General features: G+C 40.4%; 1 protein-coding gene across 2 annotated transcripts in view; it reads left to right on the forward strand.

The window, feature by feature from the left end:
- Positions 1-18,831, forward strand: part of EMB2654 (Tetratricopeptide repeat (TPR)-like superfamily protein) — a 487,353-nt gene that overhangs the window by 318,955 nt on the left and 149,567 nt on the right. For both annotated transcript variants that reach the window (XM_089432755.1, XM_089432756.1), the window contains exon 8: positions 16,098-16,202. In XM_089432755.1, coding sequence (XP_089288881.1) covers positions 16,098-16,202 — 105 coding nt within the window. The remainder of the gene's footprint in view (positions 1-16,097; positions 16,203-18,831) is intronic.

An 18,831-nucleotide genomic window follows, 5' to 3' on the forward strand; every position in this document is an offset into this window, starting at 1 on the left:
AGGCAGCGCCAATAAGGGTAGAGAAGGAAGTTTTGACAGATGATGACTGTGCCATGGCCCATGAGTGCACACGCACCACTTGAGCGGAAGTGGGGAGACATAGAGCTGTAGTCAGGCGGACTAAAGGCGATGAGGGGCAGGATCCTCGAGGTACCCAACGTCTTGGATTAGACCTTGCTATGGGAGCCCTGAAGAGGAGTAGCAAGGCTGGCTGAGTCAGGTAGAGACGGATGCGGATAGAGCGGCAGAGAGAGCTACATTGTAGGAGTCCCGAGACTGCGCTAAGCTAGCATGCTGTGGCAATGCGAGAGGCACAGGAGTGTTGCACCAGTGTAGGATGGCACAGAGAGGTGTGCAATGGTGCGAGATGCAAGGAGTTGTTGCAACAGCGCAGAGGTCAGAGAGGGAGCACTTGTCAGCGACAGAGGGAGGTTCAGTGTCAGGAGGGTCTCTAGCCCAACAGGGATGTCAAAGTTGGGAGATCAGTTACTTACTTCTCAGTAACTGAGTTGTAGTGCAGCAGTGGGTAGCACGATGCAACATGATGAGAGGAGGTGCAGTGCAGATGCAGTGCTGGGAGAAAGGACCAGTAGCAACACGGATGCAGAGGGAGCTGTCGTACAGATGCAACAGTGGCAGTGGTAGAACCATGGGCAGCAGTACAGGATGCAATAGTGCAGAGGATGTTGGGCAGGAAGGCCTAGCATCAACACAGGTACCGATGCCGGATGATCAGAGTAATACTCAGTGAGGAGTATTGTTAGAGCACAGTCCTTGCTAAGAGGGAGTGTTGATTTGGGGTAGCATTGGATGTGATCTAGCCACGAAATTTGGTGGAGAGGTTGGGGCACATGAGATCTCCAATACCCAGAAAGGGTTTGGGCAGATTCTAAACAACTCAGGAGATATTAAAATAATTAATATTTTTAGTGGAGTCCCTAAGTCTAAACTTAGGGAAAATAAAATATTAATGTGTATTAATATGAATTTGTGATAGAATGGTCCAAAAGACATGGATCAAGCTAGATCTAATCTTAGATGTTGATTAGGGACTTAATTTTGGCCGTTCATATGGCAACGAGAAAAGTATAAGAAGGAGCTTGAGGGTCACTTGGAGAATATACCAGAGTGATCAGTCATTCTATTCTCTAGAGCGGGGTTTGCTAAGAGAGATACAATTAGTGATCGGGAGTTGCAGCTGAGGGGCATTGAGTACAGAGAGATAGAGAGGCAGAGATAGTGCCGGGAGAGCAGCGTAGTAGTCGGGGAGAGTGACGCAGAGCCAGCCAGGGCTCACACAGGGCCTCCTAAGGCTGATGCAGACCCATTCGGGGTGACGCAGGGCCAGTGCTAGGCAGAGAAGGGCTGACGCAGTCTAGAGAGAGGTTGACGCTGGGGTTTCTGGGGCAGATTGGTGCTGAGGAGCAGCCGGAAGGATTATCCGGGGTTTCAACCCGGAGATTTGTCTCAAATTGAGAGGTATTACTGCCAAGGAAATTCTTTGTTGGGTTGGCCAGTTTTGGCACCCAGATTGTACTTTGATATTGCTTAATAAGAAAACCCTCAGATAGCTGCACTATTTTTCCCACATTGGGTTTTTCCAGGGACATTGATCCAAAAATAACGGTGTCATTTGGTGTGATTGTTTCTGTTTCCTTCAGTTGTTGATCTGTAATGTTGAGCATGCACTAGTGTTTATTTTCAGTATTTACATTATAAATAACTTGTTAAGTAACGGAACAAGTAGGTAGGAATAAATCATATAACGTGCATGGAGGGTTTCTAACTGGTAGACTTAGAAACTTCAACACAATAGAAAAGGGAAAAGGGGAAGGTGAAGTCTCAACGAGATCCTTTTCCTGAAAATCCAACTCTAGAGGCTCAAGTGATTTGAACATTCTCCCAGAATCATAAGGAAGGTAGGTATGAGCAAGGGCCTTATCAATCTTATCATTGTTGTTGCCAAAGATCGGGTCTTCCCAAAAAGGAGAGTTAATCATCGCCAACTGCTCCTTTTCATGCAAGGGAAAATGATAATTCTCCTTCCCAAGGGTATCGATAGATGTGTCCTCATAAATAATGCTTGGGAGAAAGGGAGGACCATTGTCAACCTCATCCTCCTTATCGGTGTCATAAATGGGAGCACAGTCAAATTAAGGACCAATGATTTCCCACTTCTCCTTTTCAATGTGGAATACATTACTCCCCTCATCCACATACATTACTCCCCTTCCATTCATTATAGCCCCATTCATTATTCTTCCCACCCAAGTCCACATTTCCTCACTGGGTCCATGTAGGGTTGGCCTCCCTTCCCCTTGCGCACACCTTGGGGTCGAGCCAGGAATGATGCCTTGAAGGTTGATGTAGCTTAAAGGAAAAGCAAAAGCATAATTGACCACATTCAACAGGAAAATGTACCACAAAATGCAAAAGATGTCTGGGACAAACACATTTAGCACATGGGAAAAAGCCAATACATGAGCTCTGCCTCATTATCATGGCCATCACCTTGGTTCCTATAGGCCCTAGATGGGCCTCCTTTATCATTCCGGAACCCATGATTGTCCCAACCCCTGGTGGCTAATGAACTGCCCTACCTTAAAGGGGATATCCACTGCTATACTCTTATACCTTGAGCCCTGAGCAGTTAATCAAAGAAAAATCATAAAAGACAAAAGGCATATAAAGAAGGGTGGAAAAATCAAGGTCGGGGCACATCATGCACCACGATTGCTCCCTCCTTTACATTATATACCCAAGTGTGGGCTTCCCTTTTACTAGCTACCCTTGTACACCAACATGTGGCCCAGGGCTGCCCCTTTCATTCGCTACTCCATTCATCTCTTTGTCACACGCCACCACCCTTTGAAGGATGTACCTTGGACATACTATCCCCTTTAAAAGTAAAAACCACCAAATAGGGTGTTTGGTTAACCCCATTTGGAGCTTGGTGACATTAGCACATGCCAAAGCTCACTATGGAAGGACATGCCATTATGAAGTGCCCACCTGTTGTCCATGGTTTGTAACCTCTTTAACTCGATTTCCTTAAATGACTTGTTGTACTAGAAGGCTAGGGGACGCATTGGATCTTATGTAGGATTGCAGATGGTCTCCATTTTGGGTTTGGTCTCCTTATATGACGTCTTAACCCTCCAAAGGGCTACATTGGCACATGTAGAGTGTGTGTAGAGAGCCATGGGCCTCCACAATAGTAGACAACACTCCATGGATCCCTAGAGATGTTCATAGATTGCTCGAGATTCACCTATTGGACGAGGAAGATGCACCTGGTTCACCATGCCTAGCCGACCCCACAATTGTACCATGCACTTGGCAGATGACCCAAGACTTGTATGCTAATGTGGCATCACTTACACCATCATTTGAGCCCTTACAGATGGTCTACAGGCATCTTCGATCTACTTGGAGACCCATGAGGTTACTTGTGTGCCCTCACACCCATTGTGAGCACCATAGATTTATTATTTGGAGAACAAGGGGCCAACCCTTTGCTTACTACTTTTGGGAGTCTTACTCATCATTGTGGCACTTATGGACTTCATCAGGCTTCTTAGAAGGCCCAACGACATGTATTATTGATCATTCAACCTATTGAGAGGCTTATTCTTTTGTTTATGAGCTAGTTTGGTGGGCTTGTCACCAAAAGTTAGTTGTTTTGCACATTATTTTATTCTAGGGGCTAATGTAGGCCCAAGTAGCTAAATCAAACTCATTAGAAGTGTATAAATAGAAGTGACGAGGATTCATTTTAGCATCATCACTTGGATTGGACTTGTATCTCTCTTGAGAATTTTTCTATCCTTCTTGGAGGACGAATTTCAGAGCATGGAATGAATTTTGATGTTTGGATTATTCTCTCTTTTCTTGGAGCTTCTTGATTGGCAAATTCTTGATGGCTGGTTATACTCTTAATACATGTAAGTACAATTTAATGTTATTTTCTTTTCTATTCTTGTCACATACATTGTTGCTAGGATTTCTCTATACTAGGGCTAATTTACTGCATCCATTTATGCGAGGTTGTGGAAATTCGGTTTCTAGATAGTGATGCTTCATGTATGGGCCATGTATTATGAATGAATGTTCCTAGAGATTCTTCTTCATTGAAATTCATCTTGATAAGCCATCAATTTTGAAAAACGAAGTATAAAATTCTTGAAGCTGCTTTTGCTGCTACCCTAATGCTATGCGAAGTTGTCTTTGAGGCCTCCTTGACATAGAAAGTTCAATGTCCATAGTCATAATTACTCTTGACTCCAATCTCACCAAAGGATTAGGCAGTGGTCCTCAATAGGTGATCACCTTAAAGCATATTTTTCTCACCTTCTCTCTTTCTTTCTAGGCCTAACCTACATAGGTCACCTAGGGCATCTCTTATCTCACAATCTAGCCATCCAAATACTTTGATTTTTGGTCCACAACTGCGTTGAAGTTTGCTCTAGAGGCCCTCGAAATTTCAAGCAAATCTGACGGTGGGATCTCAAGATATTGCAAGCCCTAGCTTGGGGACTGTTCCTTGCCCTAGGTTTCCCTTTGCTAGAAACCTCACTAGGATCATTGCATTACCTTTCATTGAAAATTCCTTCCTTGATCCCCCTCTCCTCCCTAATTAGGTCAAGAACATCATTGGTTTCCCAACCCCATTTCCTTGACCTAACCTCGGGTTCTCTTGGTCCTGTGTGGTCCCACAACTTATTGAAGTCAATTTCACAAAGACCACTTGGAAGCCAAGTTTCTTACAAGGATTTTAGGAGCTAAGAATCTTCTTAACAAGTCATATACTCAAACCCTAGCTCCTAGAATTCCCTTAAGCCCTTCCTAGAGAGCCTTTCATCTTGCTTTCAAAGCAAGCAAGCCTTATATCTAACCCTCTTGTGAATAGGCTTTTAGGATCACCTCTCATCCTATCATTGATCCATTCATTTTCGTGATCCTTATTATAACGGGTCTCCTCCCATCGGTGAAAGTCCGTAAAGAGTAGGGAGCCTTACCGAGGTGACAGTGGGCTATAGCTCCATTGTTGCCCTTGACCTAGTGGTCACTGGTAGCCCTTCGAGGACCCCCTTTTAGAACCCCTTATAGTTTGAGCAGTAACATGGTCGACTTGTCCCTTTTGAGACTACATGAAACGCAAAAAATAAAATTTATTTTATTTTAATTTTCATAATTTTTCTAAGCTGACATAAGAGGCCTCTTGGCATGCCGAAATACCTCCTGATGCTACACAAAATTCAACACTTCTTGGGTATTGCATGCTCATACTTGTAAAAATGAGTGGATAGTCGAATTTGGTTGTACCCATCATATTGCTAGGGATGCTTCTCTCTTCTGTTCATTGAGTAAAGCCATAGAAGAATACATATTTTTTGTAGATGATTATGCAATTATTGTTGTTGGCTGTGGTCAGAATGAATGTTAGAAAAATGTGATCATTGATGTGCATTGTGTACCAAATTTGAGTGCTAATTTGTTGTCTATACCCACCAACTATTCTAGACCTTTGTTAACGAGTTCACCTAATCTTAGCTTTGAAATTTGAATTAAGGGGAACCTTAAAGTATTTGCCAAATAATTATGCAAATTTGGCCAGGACCAAGGATATCACTACTCTTCTATAGCTTGTAATTTTCAATAGAGGAGATCCAACACATTGATTTTGAAGGTGGAACTATCCTTGGTATTTTCCCATGCCCTTACAAAAACCAACAATTTAGCGACTTTGATGTGTGTACTCTTACATGCTAGAGGAGGGTGGGCACGGTTACATATAAGGGAATGTCAAAGTTGAGGGATGTTTACATAGTTGTAGGTTGGAGTGAAAGGAGTGTTGACATGAGATACAGGTTAAAGGGAAATAAGGTCATGACACGATGAGGGTGCATTTTAATTTCATATTGTGTATCAAAACAATATAGAAGCATATATCCATGAACTTTATAATTTATATTAATTATATCATATTAAAATTTTTGATTAAAATTTTGTGTATACATAATAGCTAGATGCAATGTTATTAGAACTGCACCAATCATCAAACCAATTGACCTTGGGGAACCCATTTAGAACTAGATTAGAATCAGAAAACATTGGACTAAAAAACTGGTCAACAAATATATATATATATATATATATATATATATATATATATATATCCAAACCATTTATATACAAATATGAAATACTTCTCATTTATATAGCAAGACTGCATATAACCAAAATAGCACTTAGTGCAATACAAATACCTGCATATCATGAGAATCATTACCTATATTGGGATCCTCATCATCCATATCACACTCTAAGCATTAAAATAACATACATAAATCTTAACATGTCAAATCATGATTTTGTTTGAGTGATGGATGCATTTTTACTAGGGTCACGATAGAGGAGTTCAACAATCAATGCCGCTAACATCAAGGTACATAGAGAGCTTGGTGTTCTTGATTAAATGCTAGTTCCATACCCTCATAGATGACCTAATCCAATGGAAATGTTGCAGCCCCCCCAACCTTGAAATCCTAAAAACCATCAAGTCTGTTGGATTTTGAGTGGGATCTAAAATTCTACTTTCTCCATATGGAATCCAATGATGTTGGAACCACTCTCAAACATCCTGAAACAATAAATGGTACGCTAAAATTTTAAGTAAAACATTACTTTTACTTTAAGAATTTAACATTACCATTAATTACATAGCATTAGTAGGGCCATAGGGTTGAATATTAGGCTGTCCCACTTATAAATTTTGGTTTTTTTTTTTTAATTTAAAATTTGCATTTGAAGGGTCCTTGGTTGCATTGTATAGAACTAGCTGGCTATGTGCAAGTTCGATTGGTTTGGTGAAAGAAGACCGACTCAGTATCGAACCAACCTTTTCTAGTTTCATGCCACCTGTCAAACTGGTTTAGGCAACAAAATGGTTGGACCAGTTGGTTCCACTGGTTTCGTTAACATTGACTAGATGTATATGAAATATATAAAGTTATATATATATATTAAAAATAATATATTAATAATAAATATATATACTTTTTTTTTAAATGTAATTCACGGACCCTGGAGATTGGTCGTTGCTATTTCCATGAAATATTTGTACTAGGCAGATCCACCCGAAGGGATCACTTCTTGTTGGTTCAACCATGACACTTGACCCCGAGAATGTTGAAAGAATTGAACCTGTGACCTCTCAATAGCAAAGATGCTTTAACGACGGGGACTCGTCCAATTGAGCTAACCCTTGGGGCTGATAATAATATATATAATGAATATATAAATAATACATTTATAATATATTAAAAGGTTATATACCAATTTATAACTATTAAAAACATTATATCTATAAGGCTATATATGTGAAAATTCCTACACTCTGAAGGAACCCCAATTGCAGCAAATCTGTATCTACTTCACCTACTTGATTTTAAATTACATTCATCAAGTTATTCTTTTTCCACTGGAAAAATCCGTAACATTTCATTAATATGAAAGATTACATATGTAGATGCTTATCGCATATGCCATGTTCACTGATTCTCTGTACATTTTACAAAAAATTGCATGAGTATGCTGTTTGGTTTTACCGCTCAGATTTGTGCTGTGTAGGCTGTATAGATTTTGATGCCTTATTGGCATCCTTCAGTCTGTTACAAAAAAATTTATACAAAAAACTGTCATATATAGTGCTGCTGTCATACTGCTGATATAAATTAAGTCGCATGTAGACCCACTGTAGGGTATCCCGGGTCTATATATGGGCGATGATAAAATTTTTGTTCCTGTTGGTCCAAAATCTCGGATATCTCCCAATATCCTTGTTCCATCAGCGCGGCCTCCTTGGAAAATTTGTCAGCATCCTGGTTATGTTCCCTGTAGATGTGTGAAACAGTGATATGGTTAAATGCCTCTTTGAGCTGAAAGACTTCATCAAGAATGACGCTGAGTGTGTGCATGTGACATGTAGAAATATTATTGAACCAATTTATGATAATCTGTGAATCCCCAAATATGTTGATGCTAGTGCAGTGATGGCTTAAAGCAAAGTGTAGCAGGTGTCGCAGGGTTATGAGCTCAGCAAAATTGTTTGTTCCAGCACCCAATCCCGCTTTAATGATGTAGGAGTGATTTTCAGTTAAGTGCAGGATGAAACCACCCCCACAGCTTTGTACATTGGCTGCTCCGTCAAAAAATGCCCATGGGGTACCCCGATCAATGGTGGGTGGAGGGTTTGGCCTGCGAATTTTTGGGGGAGGCAGATCCGGAAGCTCGTTGAAAGCAGAGATAATGCCAGCCTCTATAAGGGGCCAGTGGATGGCCTTCTCTTCGAAGATCATTTGGTTCCTTGCTTTCCAAATGGACCAGTTAACTATAATGGGCAAGTTTGCCGCTTTCGAACCCTTGTGTCTTTTGTCCCATTCTATCCAAGCGTTTATTAGATCAGTACCGCTCCATTCCCCTGTGAAGTGTGTAAACGGTTTTATATTATTCCATACAAGCTGTACAGAATTGCATCGCAGGAATAGATGCTCTGTAGTTTCACTATCGGCTTTGCACAGAACACATCTCGTCGGTCCATATTGGGCACGGCGCATAAGATGTTCTCCCGTGGGGATTCTGTTCCTGAGGACACACCATGTAAAGAGTTTCGATCGAGGCGAGGCTGTTAGCTTCCAAATATTCTGCCACCATCTGTCTAAGACTTCAGGTTTCCTCTGCTTGATTAACTGGATGTAACCCTCCTTTGGAGTGTATATCCCGCTGTCAGCCTGATGCCAAACAAGTTCATCTGATCCCTCAATTATTCTGATGTGGGACTCCATCAGGGCCGCACAGTATTCGCGCCAAGCTGTGTGCCATCTCTGCGGGAGGTTAAGTTGGGTGGCTGTCTTCCAAGCCTGATGGAAGATATCAGATTGCTCTTGATCCGCTATCTGTGCAATCACCCTGATGCCATGAGCTGTGAGGAATTCCACCAGCGCTTGTGGAAGCAGATGTCTCCCACCACTACCACTCCAAGGGTCTATTCCTATACGTGCTCTGTCTCCATTCCTTATTCGCCATACTATGTTGTTCCTGATGAGCGGAAGAGAGTGTAGGAGAGCTTTCCATATGGAAGATATGCCAGTTTTGTTCCATGATGGGAGTCTGGCCCATTCCATAATGTTGAGGGGCCAAATGTATTTGTGGTAGGTAATATTGGTCCATAAGCTATGAGAGGTCAGCAGGGCCCAGCCCATTTTGGCTGCCAGGGCACTAGCAAAAGAGGGGAGATCCTTCAAACCCCAGCCACCCCATTTCTTGGGTAGGGCAATCTTGTTCCATCCAATCCATGCAAATGTGCGCTTTTCTTTATTGCCCGCCCATAAGTATCTGTTGCAGAGATGCTGAAGCTTAGAAAGGATATTTCGAGGGATCCAGGCGAGTGCCATCCAGAAGACCGGTGTTGCTTCCAGAACAGATTTGATCAATGTTAATCTACCTGCTCTGGATAGATATCTATAACACCAGCAGGTTATCCTTTTTTCCACTTTAGAGACCAGCCAGACCCAGTCCGCAATCTTTTGGTTGGTGGGTTTTAGCCAGTAACCGAGGTATTTTAACCCCCTGTCCAGGGGCTGAGTGGAGTAAGGGAAAGCTTGGCTAGCTGTGAAAGATTCATTGACTGAGGTGCCAACCAATGTAATAGTAGACTTCGCCCGATTGACCTCCATCCCTGTGGCATGAGCAAATAGCTTTAGGATCCTGTTGAAAGTAGAGGTATCTTGTATGCTGCCGTCTAGAAGGATAAGGACATCATCAACGAACAGGAGATGTGTAAGGAAACACTCATCTGATATTTTAAGGCCCCTGATAGTTCCTTCCCTTTTAGCTGAGATAATTAGGCGGCTTAGAGCTTCCATAACCAGGAGAAAAAGGAGAGGTGATAGAGGACAGCCTTGTCGCAAAGGTGAATACTGAAGCAAATTACTTCTGCAACCTATACTAATTTAATATTTGATCTCATGAAACATAAAACAGAGAAAAGAACAAGATACATAGGACACACTTAATTTTGGACACAATAGTCCCCGGAAAAATCCAATGCGGGAAAACCAATGTAGTAGCTCTGAGGGTTTTATTATTATGTAGGAAAATATTTGAATACAAATCTAGGATGCTCATCTAGCAATTCTTTACAGAGAAAATACTGGCGTAAAATCTGAGTGAGTTTTACCTCACTTCACCTAGTAGAATTCTGGCTGATTCGACACAAGACTGGCTAACCTCGGCTATTTTTGAGTCACCTCTTCTGCACTCTATGCCATCTTTCCCGACTATTCCTAGCAGTTCTAGCTTTTGCCCTCTGCGTCAGCTTTCCTGGTTGTTCCAGCGGTTTTTGGCAGTTTCGGCTGTTTCTGGCAGTTCCAGCTTCTGCTCTCTGCGTTAGCTTTCCCGGCTGTTCCATCAGTTCTTGGCAGTTTCGACTGTTCCTGGCAGTTGCGGTTTCTGCGTGACAGGCAACTTTAATGCTCTGCTGGCTCTCTCCACCTCTCTGTCTATATTCTCCGGAAAGTCGTCCTCCCAGATTCTCTCTTCCCCTCTGCTACTAAATGATCACTTAGTTCGAATTTCTCAACTTCCTAACCCCAGAAATCGAACTCCAGATCAATTCTCTCTCTCTGTGTATTTCCAAATGGACCCCAAGCCTCCATTTTATACTTTTCATGTTGAGTCTTCAACGACTGAGATTAAGTCTTTAATCAACGACTAAGATTAAAACATGGCTTGATCCGCCTTCTAGATCATTCTCACCCATATTTTGATTAATACCCATTAATATTTTAATTCCCTAAGTTTAGACTTAGGAACCCCATTAAAAATATTAATTATTTTAATAAAATACAATCCGGGTGGAATTTCACCAAACGGTTCTGGGTTCTTTAGAACTCATGTGCCTTAGCCTCTCCACCAATTTTCAAGGCTAGAGCACTTCTGATGCTACCAAAAACTAACACTCTCTCTTAGTGAGGAAAGTGCTCTAGCAACAATTTCCTCCTGCATGCTGCTCTGTTTCTGAAGCACCTCCTTTCTGCAATGTCGCTGCCACCAACACTGTGCTGCTGCTGCTATTGTACTGCTTCCCATGACACTGCCACTGCCACTGCTGCATTTGTACTACAACTCCCTCTCAAATGTTGCATTTGCTATGCTGTTAGCACTGCCATTGCTAACACTGCATCCGTATTGCAACTCAGTTGCTGAGAGAAGCAACTGAAAAACATCCAAAATTAGTTTAACTTAACTGTGTTCAACATAATACAATGAATGTTGGAATCTGGCTGCTGTTGATTCTGACCCTCTGAGTCTTCTGCGCTGCTGTTGACTTCTGCACTGTGCCAACTGCATTGCTGTCAACCTTGCTCTGCGTTGATCAGTTTCTGGTCCCCAACTACTGCAACTGTCCTCCAAATACTCCATTGCATCATCTGACACTAAGTCCATCTCGCTACTGCTAAATCTTGGGCTCCCATAGCAAGGAATTGATCCAAGAGGTGGACTCCTCAAGGACCTTGTCCACTTGTAGTCCTCCCGACTACAGCTCAATATCGCCCCATCTCCCTCCTGGAGATGCGTGGGCACTCATGGCAAACTCATCCTCATCGATCTTTGCTGAAGCAGCCTTAGGATCATGTTTCTCATCCTTGTCCTTTTTCTTCAAAGGACACTAGGATGCATAGTGGCCCATCTCCCCACAACTTAAACATTTCACCTTCGAAATGTCCTTCTTTCACTTCAGCTTTTGCTGTCCCTTTGATGCTAGAGCTACGTTTTCCTCCTCCTCCTTCGTCTTCGTGCCACTTCCACTGCTGCCACCTGTTGAAGAGTCACCCACATCTCCTCCTATGAAGGTAGTTTTTCTTTGCCCAATATGCTTTGGACGAAAACTTTCCATTCAACTGAGACTCCATTCAGGGCTATCCTCACCATCGCGGTTGGCTGAGTGGACCCCACTGCAGGATGCTGGTATCTAGTGGCCTGAAGACGCTGAAGATAGAGGGTCACCCCTTCTCCTTTCTGCATCAAAGTCCGCTGATACATCTTCCGTTGTTCGGAAGAGCTTTCATACAGAGACGAAAAGGCTTCCCACATCTCCTGGGCTGTATCTTTGCCCTGTAAGGGTGAGACCACATGATCTCGAACTCCATTGAGAATCAACCTCTTTGCCTTCCCTTGCTTGGCCTTGTATTTCTTCTTCTGATTGTTGTCAGCAGGAACAACCACAACACTTTTGACGTAGGCCTCGAGATCGTATTCCTCCGGAGCAACTAAGATTCTAGTCTTCCATATGACATAGTGATCTGTCCAACCTGTCTTGATCTTTGAGCCCATGTGATGCCATCTCACCCAACTGTCGAACTGACTCCTCTAGTCACAGCTTAGCACAACTGCCCAGCAAGTGAGAAATTCGAACTTTCTGGTGGAAAGTTTTAACTTTTCCGAGGAGAAAATTCCCCTACTATGTGTCTTCATTCTTTTCCAGCAGATTCCTGCCCCGGCATAAACTGCGCCCTTCTAGCACTGTGCCGAGGCTCTGCGTCACTCCCTCTGCCTCTGTAAGCTCACGATTCAGAAATCGTGCCTCTCTCTCGACTCACTCAGAGAGATTTCCTCAGATCAGCTTCTTGGCAAGGACTGCGCAATCCCTCCAAGGGGGTTTGAACTACTGCTAAGTGCATCTTTCAACCTCACTGTTCAACACTGGATATGCTCTTCCTGTTTCAAAATCAACACTCCAATACCATGTGAAAATTCCTACACTCTGAAGGAACCCCTACTGCAGCAAATCCGAATCTACTTCACCTACTTGATTTTAAATTACATTTATCAAGTTATTCTTTTGAATACTGAAGCAAATTACTTCTGCAACCTATACTAATTTAATATTTGATCTCATGAAACAGAAAACAGAGCAAATAACAAGATACATAAGACACTTATTTGTGGACACAATAGTCCTCGGAAAAACCCAATGCGGGAAAACCGTTGCAGCAACTCTGAGGGTTTTATTATTATGCAGGAGAAATATCTGAATACAAATCTAGGATGCTCATCTAGCAATCCTTTATAGAGAAAATACTGGCGGAAACTCTGAGTGAGTTTTATCTCACTTCACCTGGTAGAATTCCGGCTGATTCGGCACAAGACTGGCTAACCTTGGCTATTTCTGCGTCAACTCTTCTGCCCTCTGCGCTAGCTTTCCTGGCTGTTCTGGTAGTTCCTGGCAATTTCGGCTGTTCTGGTAGTTCCTGGCAATTTCGGCTGTTCCCGCCAGTTCTGGCTTCTGCCCTCTGCGTCAGCTTTCCTGATTGTTTCAGCAGTTCCGACTGTTTCTGGCCGTTCCGACTGTTTCCGGCAGTTCCGACTTCTTCCCTCTGTGTCAGCTTTCCTTGTTGTTCTGGCAGTTCCGGCTATTCCTGGCAGTTGCGGCTTCTGCATGACAGGCAACTTTTCTGCTCTGTTGGCTCTCTCCGCCTCTCTATCTATATTCTCCAGAAAGTCCTTCTCCCAGATTCTCTCTGCCCCTCTGCTGCTGAATGATCACTTAGTTTGAATTTCTCAGCTTCCTAGCCCCAGAAATCAAACTCCAAATCAATTCTCTCTCTACGTGTGTTTCCAAATGAACCCCAAGCCTCGATTTTATACTTTTCATGTTGAGTCTTCAACGACCGAGATTAAGTTTCTAATCAACGGCTAAGATTAAAACATGACTTGATTCGCCTTCTAGATCATTGTCACCCATATTTTGATTAAAATTAAATACCCATGAATATTTTAATTTTCGTAAGTTTAGACTTAGGAACCCCATTAAAAATATTAATTATTTTAATAAAATACAATCCGGGTGGAATTTCACCAATCGGTTTCTGGGTTCTTTAGAACTCATGTGCCTTAGCCTCTCTACCAATTTTCAGGGCTAGAGAACTTCCGACGCTACCAAAAACTAACAATATATATGTTTATAATAAATTACAACCTTAAACACATGTGCCCCCCATGTTTCCAAGCTCCCAAATGACAGCATTTCACCTCTTAGGTTCTCACTTAAGATGTGAAAGTCCCACCTGTACATGTGAGACCCTCAAGTTAACCTAGATAGACTACCTACTATCACCTCGGTAGCTCTATTGCTAACTTTAGGCTATCTATCCTATAGTGCAATGGGGAATCCTTAGGGTAAGGCTAAGTCCAGATAAAGATGTTAAATGAGGGTGCTTTAGGACTCCAAGCAAATCTGGTTTTAAGATTTATTGCATATTTGTGTTGCGGATTTGTATGTGGGAAACTAAGCCTAGTTTAATATGATGATTTTGGGGTTAATCCCTAGATTTGGGGAATTCTGAAATAAAGTATTTTCTGTTGTTAATTTTCATATTGTAAAACAGAAATAATTTTTATTTATTTATGGACTTTTAGTTGATTGAAAGGGAAGGACAAGTGTCTATGTTTCTGATTGAGAAAATTGGGTCAAATCGGCTACCTTTGAGGGCTGTTTTATTAATGTTTTAGGTGCTAAATGCATTGCGAAATGCATGCCACAACAGCCCCACATTTGCTGGAAATTATAACTGAATGTTCTTTCTCACTAAGAAAGAATCTAAGCAAATATTCACAAGATATTACATGTACCTAAATTTATTTCCATAACAAAAGAACAAGGTAATTAGGGGAAGGAACATTCACACCTAATTCACATCCATTGTGGTCGATAAATCCCTCACTTTTGCCTCAAGAAGTAGTTTTGACAGGTATAAATCAGTAATAATACATCTAGCAATTAGCATCCAAGAGGATCTCTTCACAATTACCATTTTATTCCATAAAAACTTCCACAAGAATTGCATTCTTATAGCTACTGTTATGTAATCGGGTAGGGTTTAACTTTTCTTTATGGTACAGCTCCCTTTTTTGTTTTTATAAGGTGGGGAATGCTTTAGGCATTCCTTTTACTACCATTATTGTTGGTCATACCTTTGAGTCCTAATCCATCTTGGTCATTTGTGGACATTAATATAATTTCTTTTTTTCTTTCTCTTTATCTTTGCAAGGGAAGTGTGACTTTATCCATTCAATTTACTTTCGTTATTAGATATTTAGTACAATAAATCACTTTATTGTTGCAACCCTTAAATTTTTCTTACATTAAGATAATACTATTTTAAGATTAGCAATGATATTATTTATTTAATATTAGGCTAATATTATTTCTGTGTAATATTTGAACTTTTTGAACATATAATGTTATTCTTATGTATGTATACACAACTTGCTGTATCCTCCCATTTTTCTTGGACTATCTAGATGGAGGGCAACTTAACTGCCAGACACAATAGTAATTGGTATCCCAATAGGACTCAGTTGGACACGAACCTTAACTAGAAAAAACCAGAGACCTTACATCTAATTTTTCCTTGAAACAATGCATTTGAATTGATTGAGCTAATCCACTAGCCCCCTTCCCCCCCCAACACACACACACACAGATACATGATACTATCTTCTTCTGAATACTTGGATGGAGGGAAGCTTGTAACCCTGGGGGACTCTACCAGTCTACCAGATAATAACCTGTGACCTAAGGCCTGCCTATTGACAGCATGCCCAGATGGCTCAATGATTTCAGTTATCTAGAAAACATTCATACAATGAGGCGTAGATCATGCCTAAGAGCTTTCATTCATTATTAGGTAACATTTTCAATGGGAAAAGAAGATATGGTATAGTGATTTCATGCCTTCGGCAAATATTGTGTTACCATTTAAGTGGAGATTGTATTTATGTATTGGAAACTTTGTATACATGCACTCATTTTCTCTGAATCTGTCGTATGGAATCTTCAACTAAAGTTTCCAAGTATGAGTGGATAGAACCCTGGCTCCACTGAATGAAATCTATGAATTAAAGTTCCAGATTTGGTATTTTTAATGATATGAAGCACAATGATATGATTACCATTGTTTAAAATAAGATAAATATATGGTTTGCAACTTTGCATAATAGTTTTCTTGCATTTATGGTGAAAATTAATGCAGATATTCTACAAGCTAGAAGAATATCGTATAGAGCCAACGTTGGAAACCTACAATATTTTATTGGACAATCTGCTTGCAGTTGGAAAATGGAGGAAATGTGTGGAGGTACTGTTGTGACTTGTAGAAATTTTACATTTGCAAGGCCATCTGTTATATTTAGTTATTTTTTCTTTTCATCTCTACTGTTAATAATTTTACATTTTGAACAAAAAACGATCTGAGTTCTTTTGAGTATCAATAATAATCTTCATATTAGTTAAATGTGTTTTGAATGGAAAATGATTCAAGTTCTTTTGAGCAATAATTGTGTTTTTACTTGTAGTGAATCAAGTGTGGCTATTGTGAATGTGGCTATGAATATGCATTGCATGAAGGTTGATGATGTTGAGAAACCAAGTATTAAAAGATAATGATTGATTTCTCTTAAGTTATTAATTACTTGTGAATATTTGTTGGCTTCTTATTACTTACATTATCTTTTTCGTCAAGTAATTATACAAAGAACACTAGAAATTAGGCTCCAAGCCAGGGAAAAACCCCACAAGGGGAAAACCCAACAATCTTTCTCTTATAGAATCAGATCAAAATGAGATATCCAAGACCCAAGACCATGACCAAAAATGCCACAAAGATCCAAGTCAAGCCTCCTCCATGTCTCCTCCAATCAAGTCAAAGTCAACAAAAGTCAACGCTGGTCAAACCCTTCTGAAATCTAGTCAAATCACAGAATTTTTCAGACCTGCAGTGAAGGCTGATTTTCGGCCCTGTAATTTTCGCAGAGATGCCACAGAATCTTTGCACATATGCAGAAACAAGGCAGAAAACTCTCTCTCTCCTTTGACTTCCTTCTCTCTCCTTTGACTTTGGTTGTCTTATCATCTTGTTTTGGCACAGAAATCGATGTGATGTGTTGTATGAGTGAATGATCTTCCAAGAGGTTGAGTTGACTTGTATATATAGTCAGGGAAAATTTTATGAACCCCCCCTAAATTTATATGTATAATAAATGGGCGAATCTCCATGGTATATAGGAAAAATGGAAGGTGATTTTATCAATAATATAATATGTATATATAATTTTTTGGCGAATCTCTCACTAGGCATGGCGAATATTTTACTCAATTATAAAATCTTGTAAGATCTTGGTGAGTCTTTCACTAAATAATAAAACTTTGTAAGGTCCTAGTGAATCTTAGCATTGTGAACTCTTAGAGAATTTTTTGAAAAAGTATAAAACCATATATGACAAGAGCCACATGGTGGCAATATCACTGTTTTTTTCACATTTCTGCGAAATGGAACTTGTTTATAAAATTATAAAAAAGCCAACCAAGTCCCTTATAATATGCAAGTAAGCTTATAACAGAGTCTGATACATCTACTATGCTTGTTTTCATTCAAGTGCCATAGCTGCTATACTTAACACTGTGAATCACAACTCTCTCAAAACTGAACTCTATAGTGTAATTAAAACCTTTGGAAATTGAATCTGACAACTCTATAAAAAGGATTAGTGAAATAGAAGCTTTTGTGAATGAGCCCACTAATTATCACTGCTAAACAATCAATCCAGACTATGAAGTCTTCCATCTTGATCACAATCGTGCTCACGATCAAGGGAGTGCGACCACCTAGCCTGACATAATGGCCATCATAGCTTCCAATAATCAACAACCACCTTGCAAGGACATCCTAGCTCATGTCTCATGAATTTTATTCATCAACCTTAACTAATATAAATCTTATAAAGATAATATTAGAATCCTCTCCAGATTCACTGTTAATACAAGGGTAAAGGAAATTTTCTAGCTCAAGGCACTAGCCAATACCAACTTTGGTATTTGTGACCCCTTTGTGGGGATGCACCTACCCTGCCCCGTTGGGTTTCTGCCTTGTAACATAGTTCAAGGATCACAAGACTTTCCAATCTTCCTACTCCATTAGACACACTTTATATGCTATACATAGTGAATGGAAAAGAAGCATTATAGAACACACAATTTCACAGAAGGAAGAAAAATCTTAGCCAGTTCAATATCAAAATCTTAACCACTGATTAATAAAGAATAACAAGTAGTGTAATGAATTGTTCCGAGTTATTTATTTACAAGCTGTAAAGAATGTAGTGGAATGGAAAATATTACCTAGGCAACCCTTCAATATTTTCTACTAATATGTTTGTGCATGTACATATGAAATTAAGAGCATTGTTGAATACAAAGTTTCCTTTTCTCTTGCCTCCATTTTGACAAATCAGTGTGAAATCAGTGTCACTTTGAATCTCCTTTCCTGTGTGGATGTTTTGACAAATCAATGTGAAATCAAAGTCACTTTGAATTTCCTTTCCTGCGAGGGATCACATCCACAGTTGATTAGTAAAATATAATCTACTATATATTATGTTCAAGAAACTGACTGCAATCTACAGTCGAAACGAGACCTCAATTCTTATTCTGAATTTGAATATCTCAGGACAACGCAAGAGATAAAAATGCATATGGCCTTAGTAGCTAGAAAACAATCACTCCATCATTACAAGACCACCTAGATTTCGACACTTAATCTAAATAATGGCACTAGTTGTAGTGTTTATTTGCATTAACACCATGGAAAAGCAACAACAATGTTTCAAAGTACACTTACTAGAAAAGTTGTAACGTTCTAAGAATATTTAATGATAGCATCTGAACCTCATAGCTATGGTGGGGAAACTAGGGAACCCAAATATTGGAAG

Source organism: Pinus tabuliformis, chromosome 5_1 (genome assembly GCF_031772625.1).
Source record: "Pinus tabuliformis cultivar Carrire ecotype Pingquan chromosome 5_1, CPIR1, whole genome shotgun sequence".
NCBI lineage: Eukaryota > Viridiplantae > Streptophyta > Pinopsida > Pinales > Pinaceae > Pinus > Pinus tabuliformis.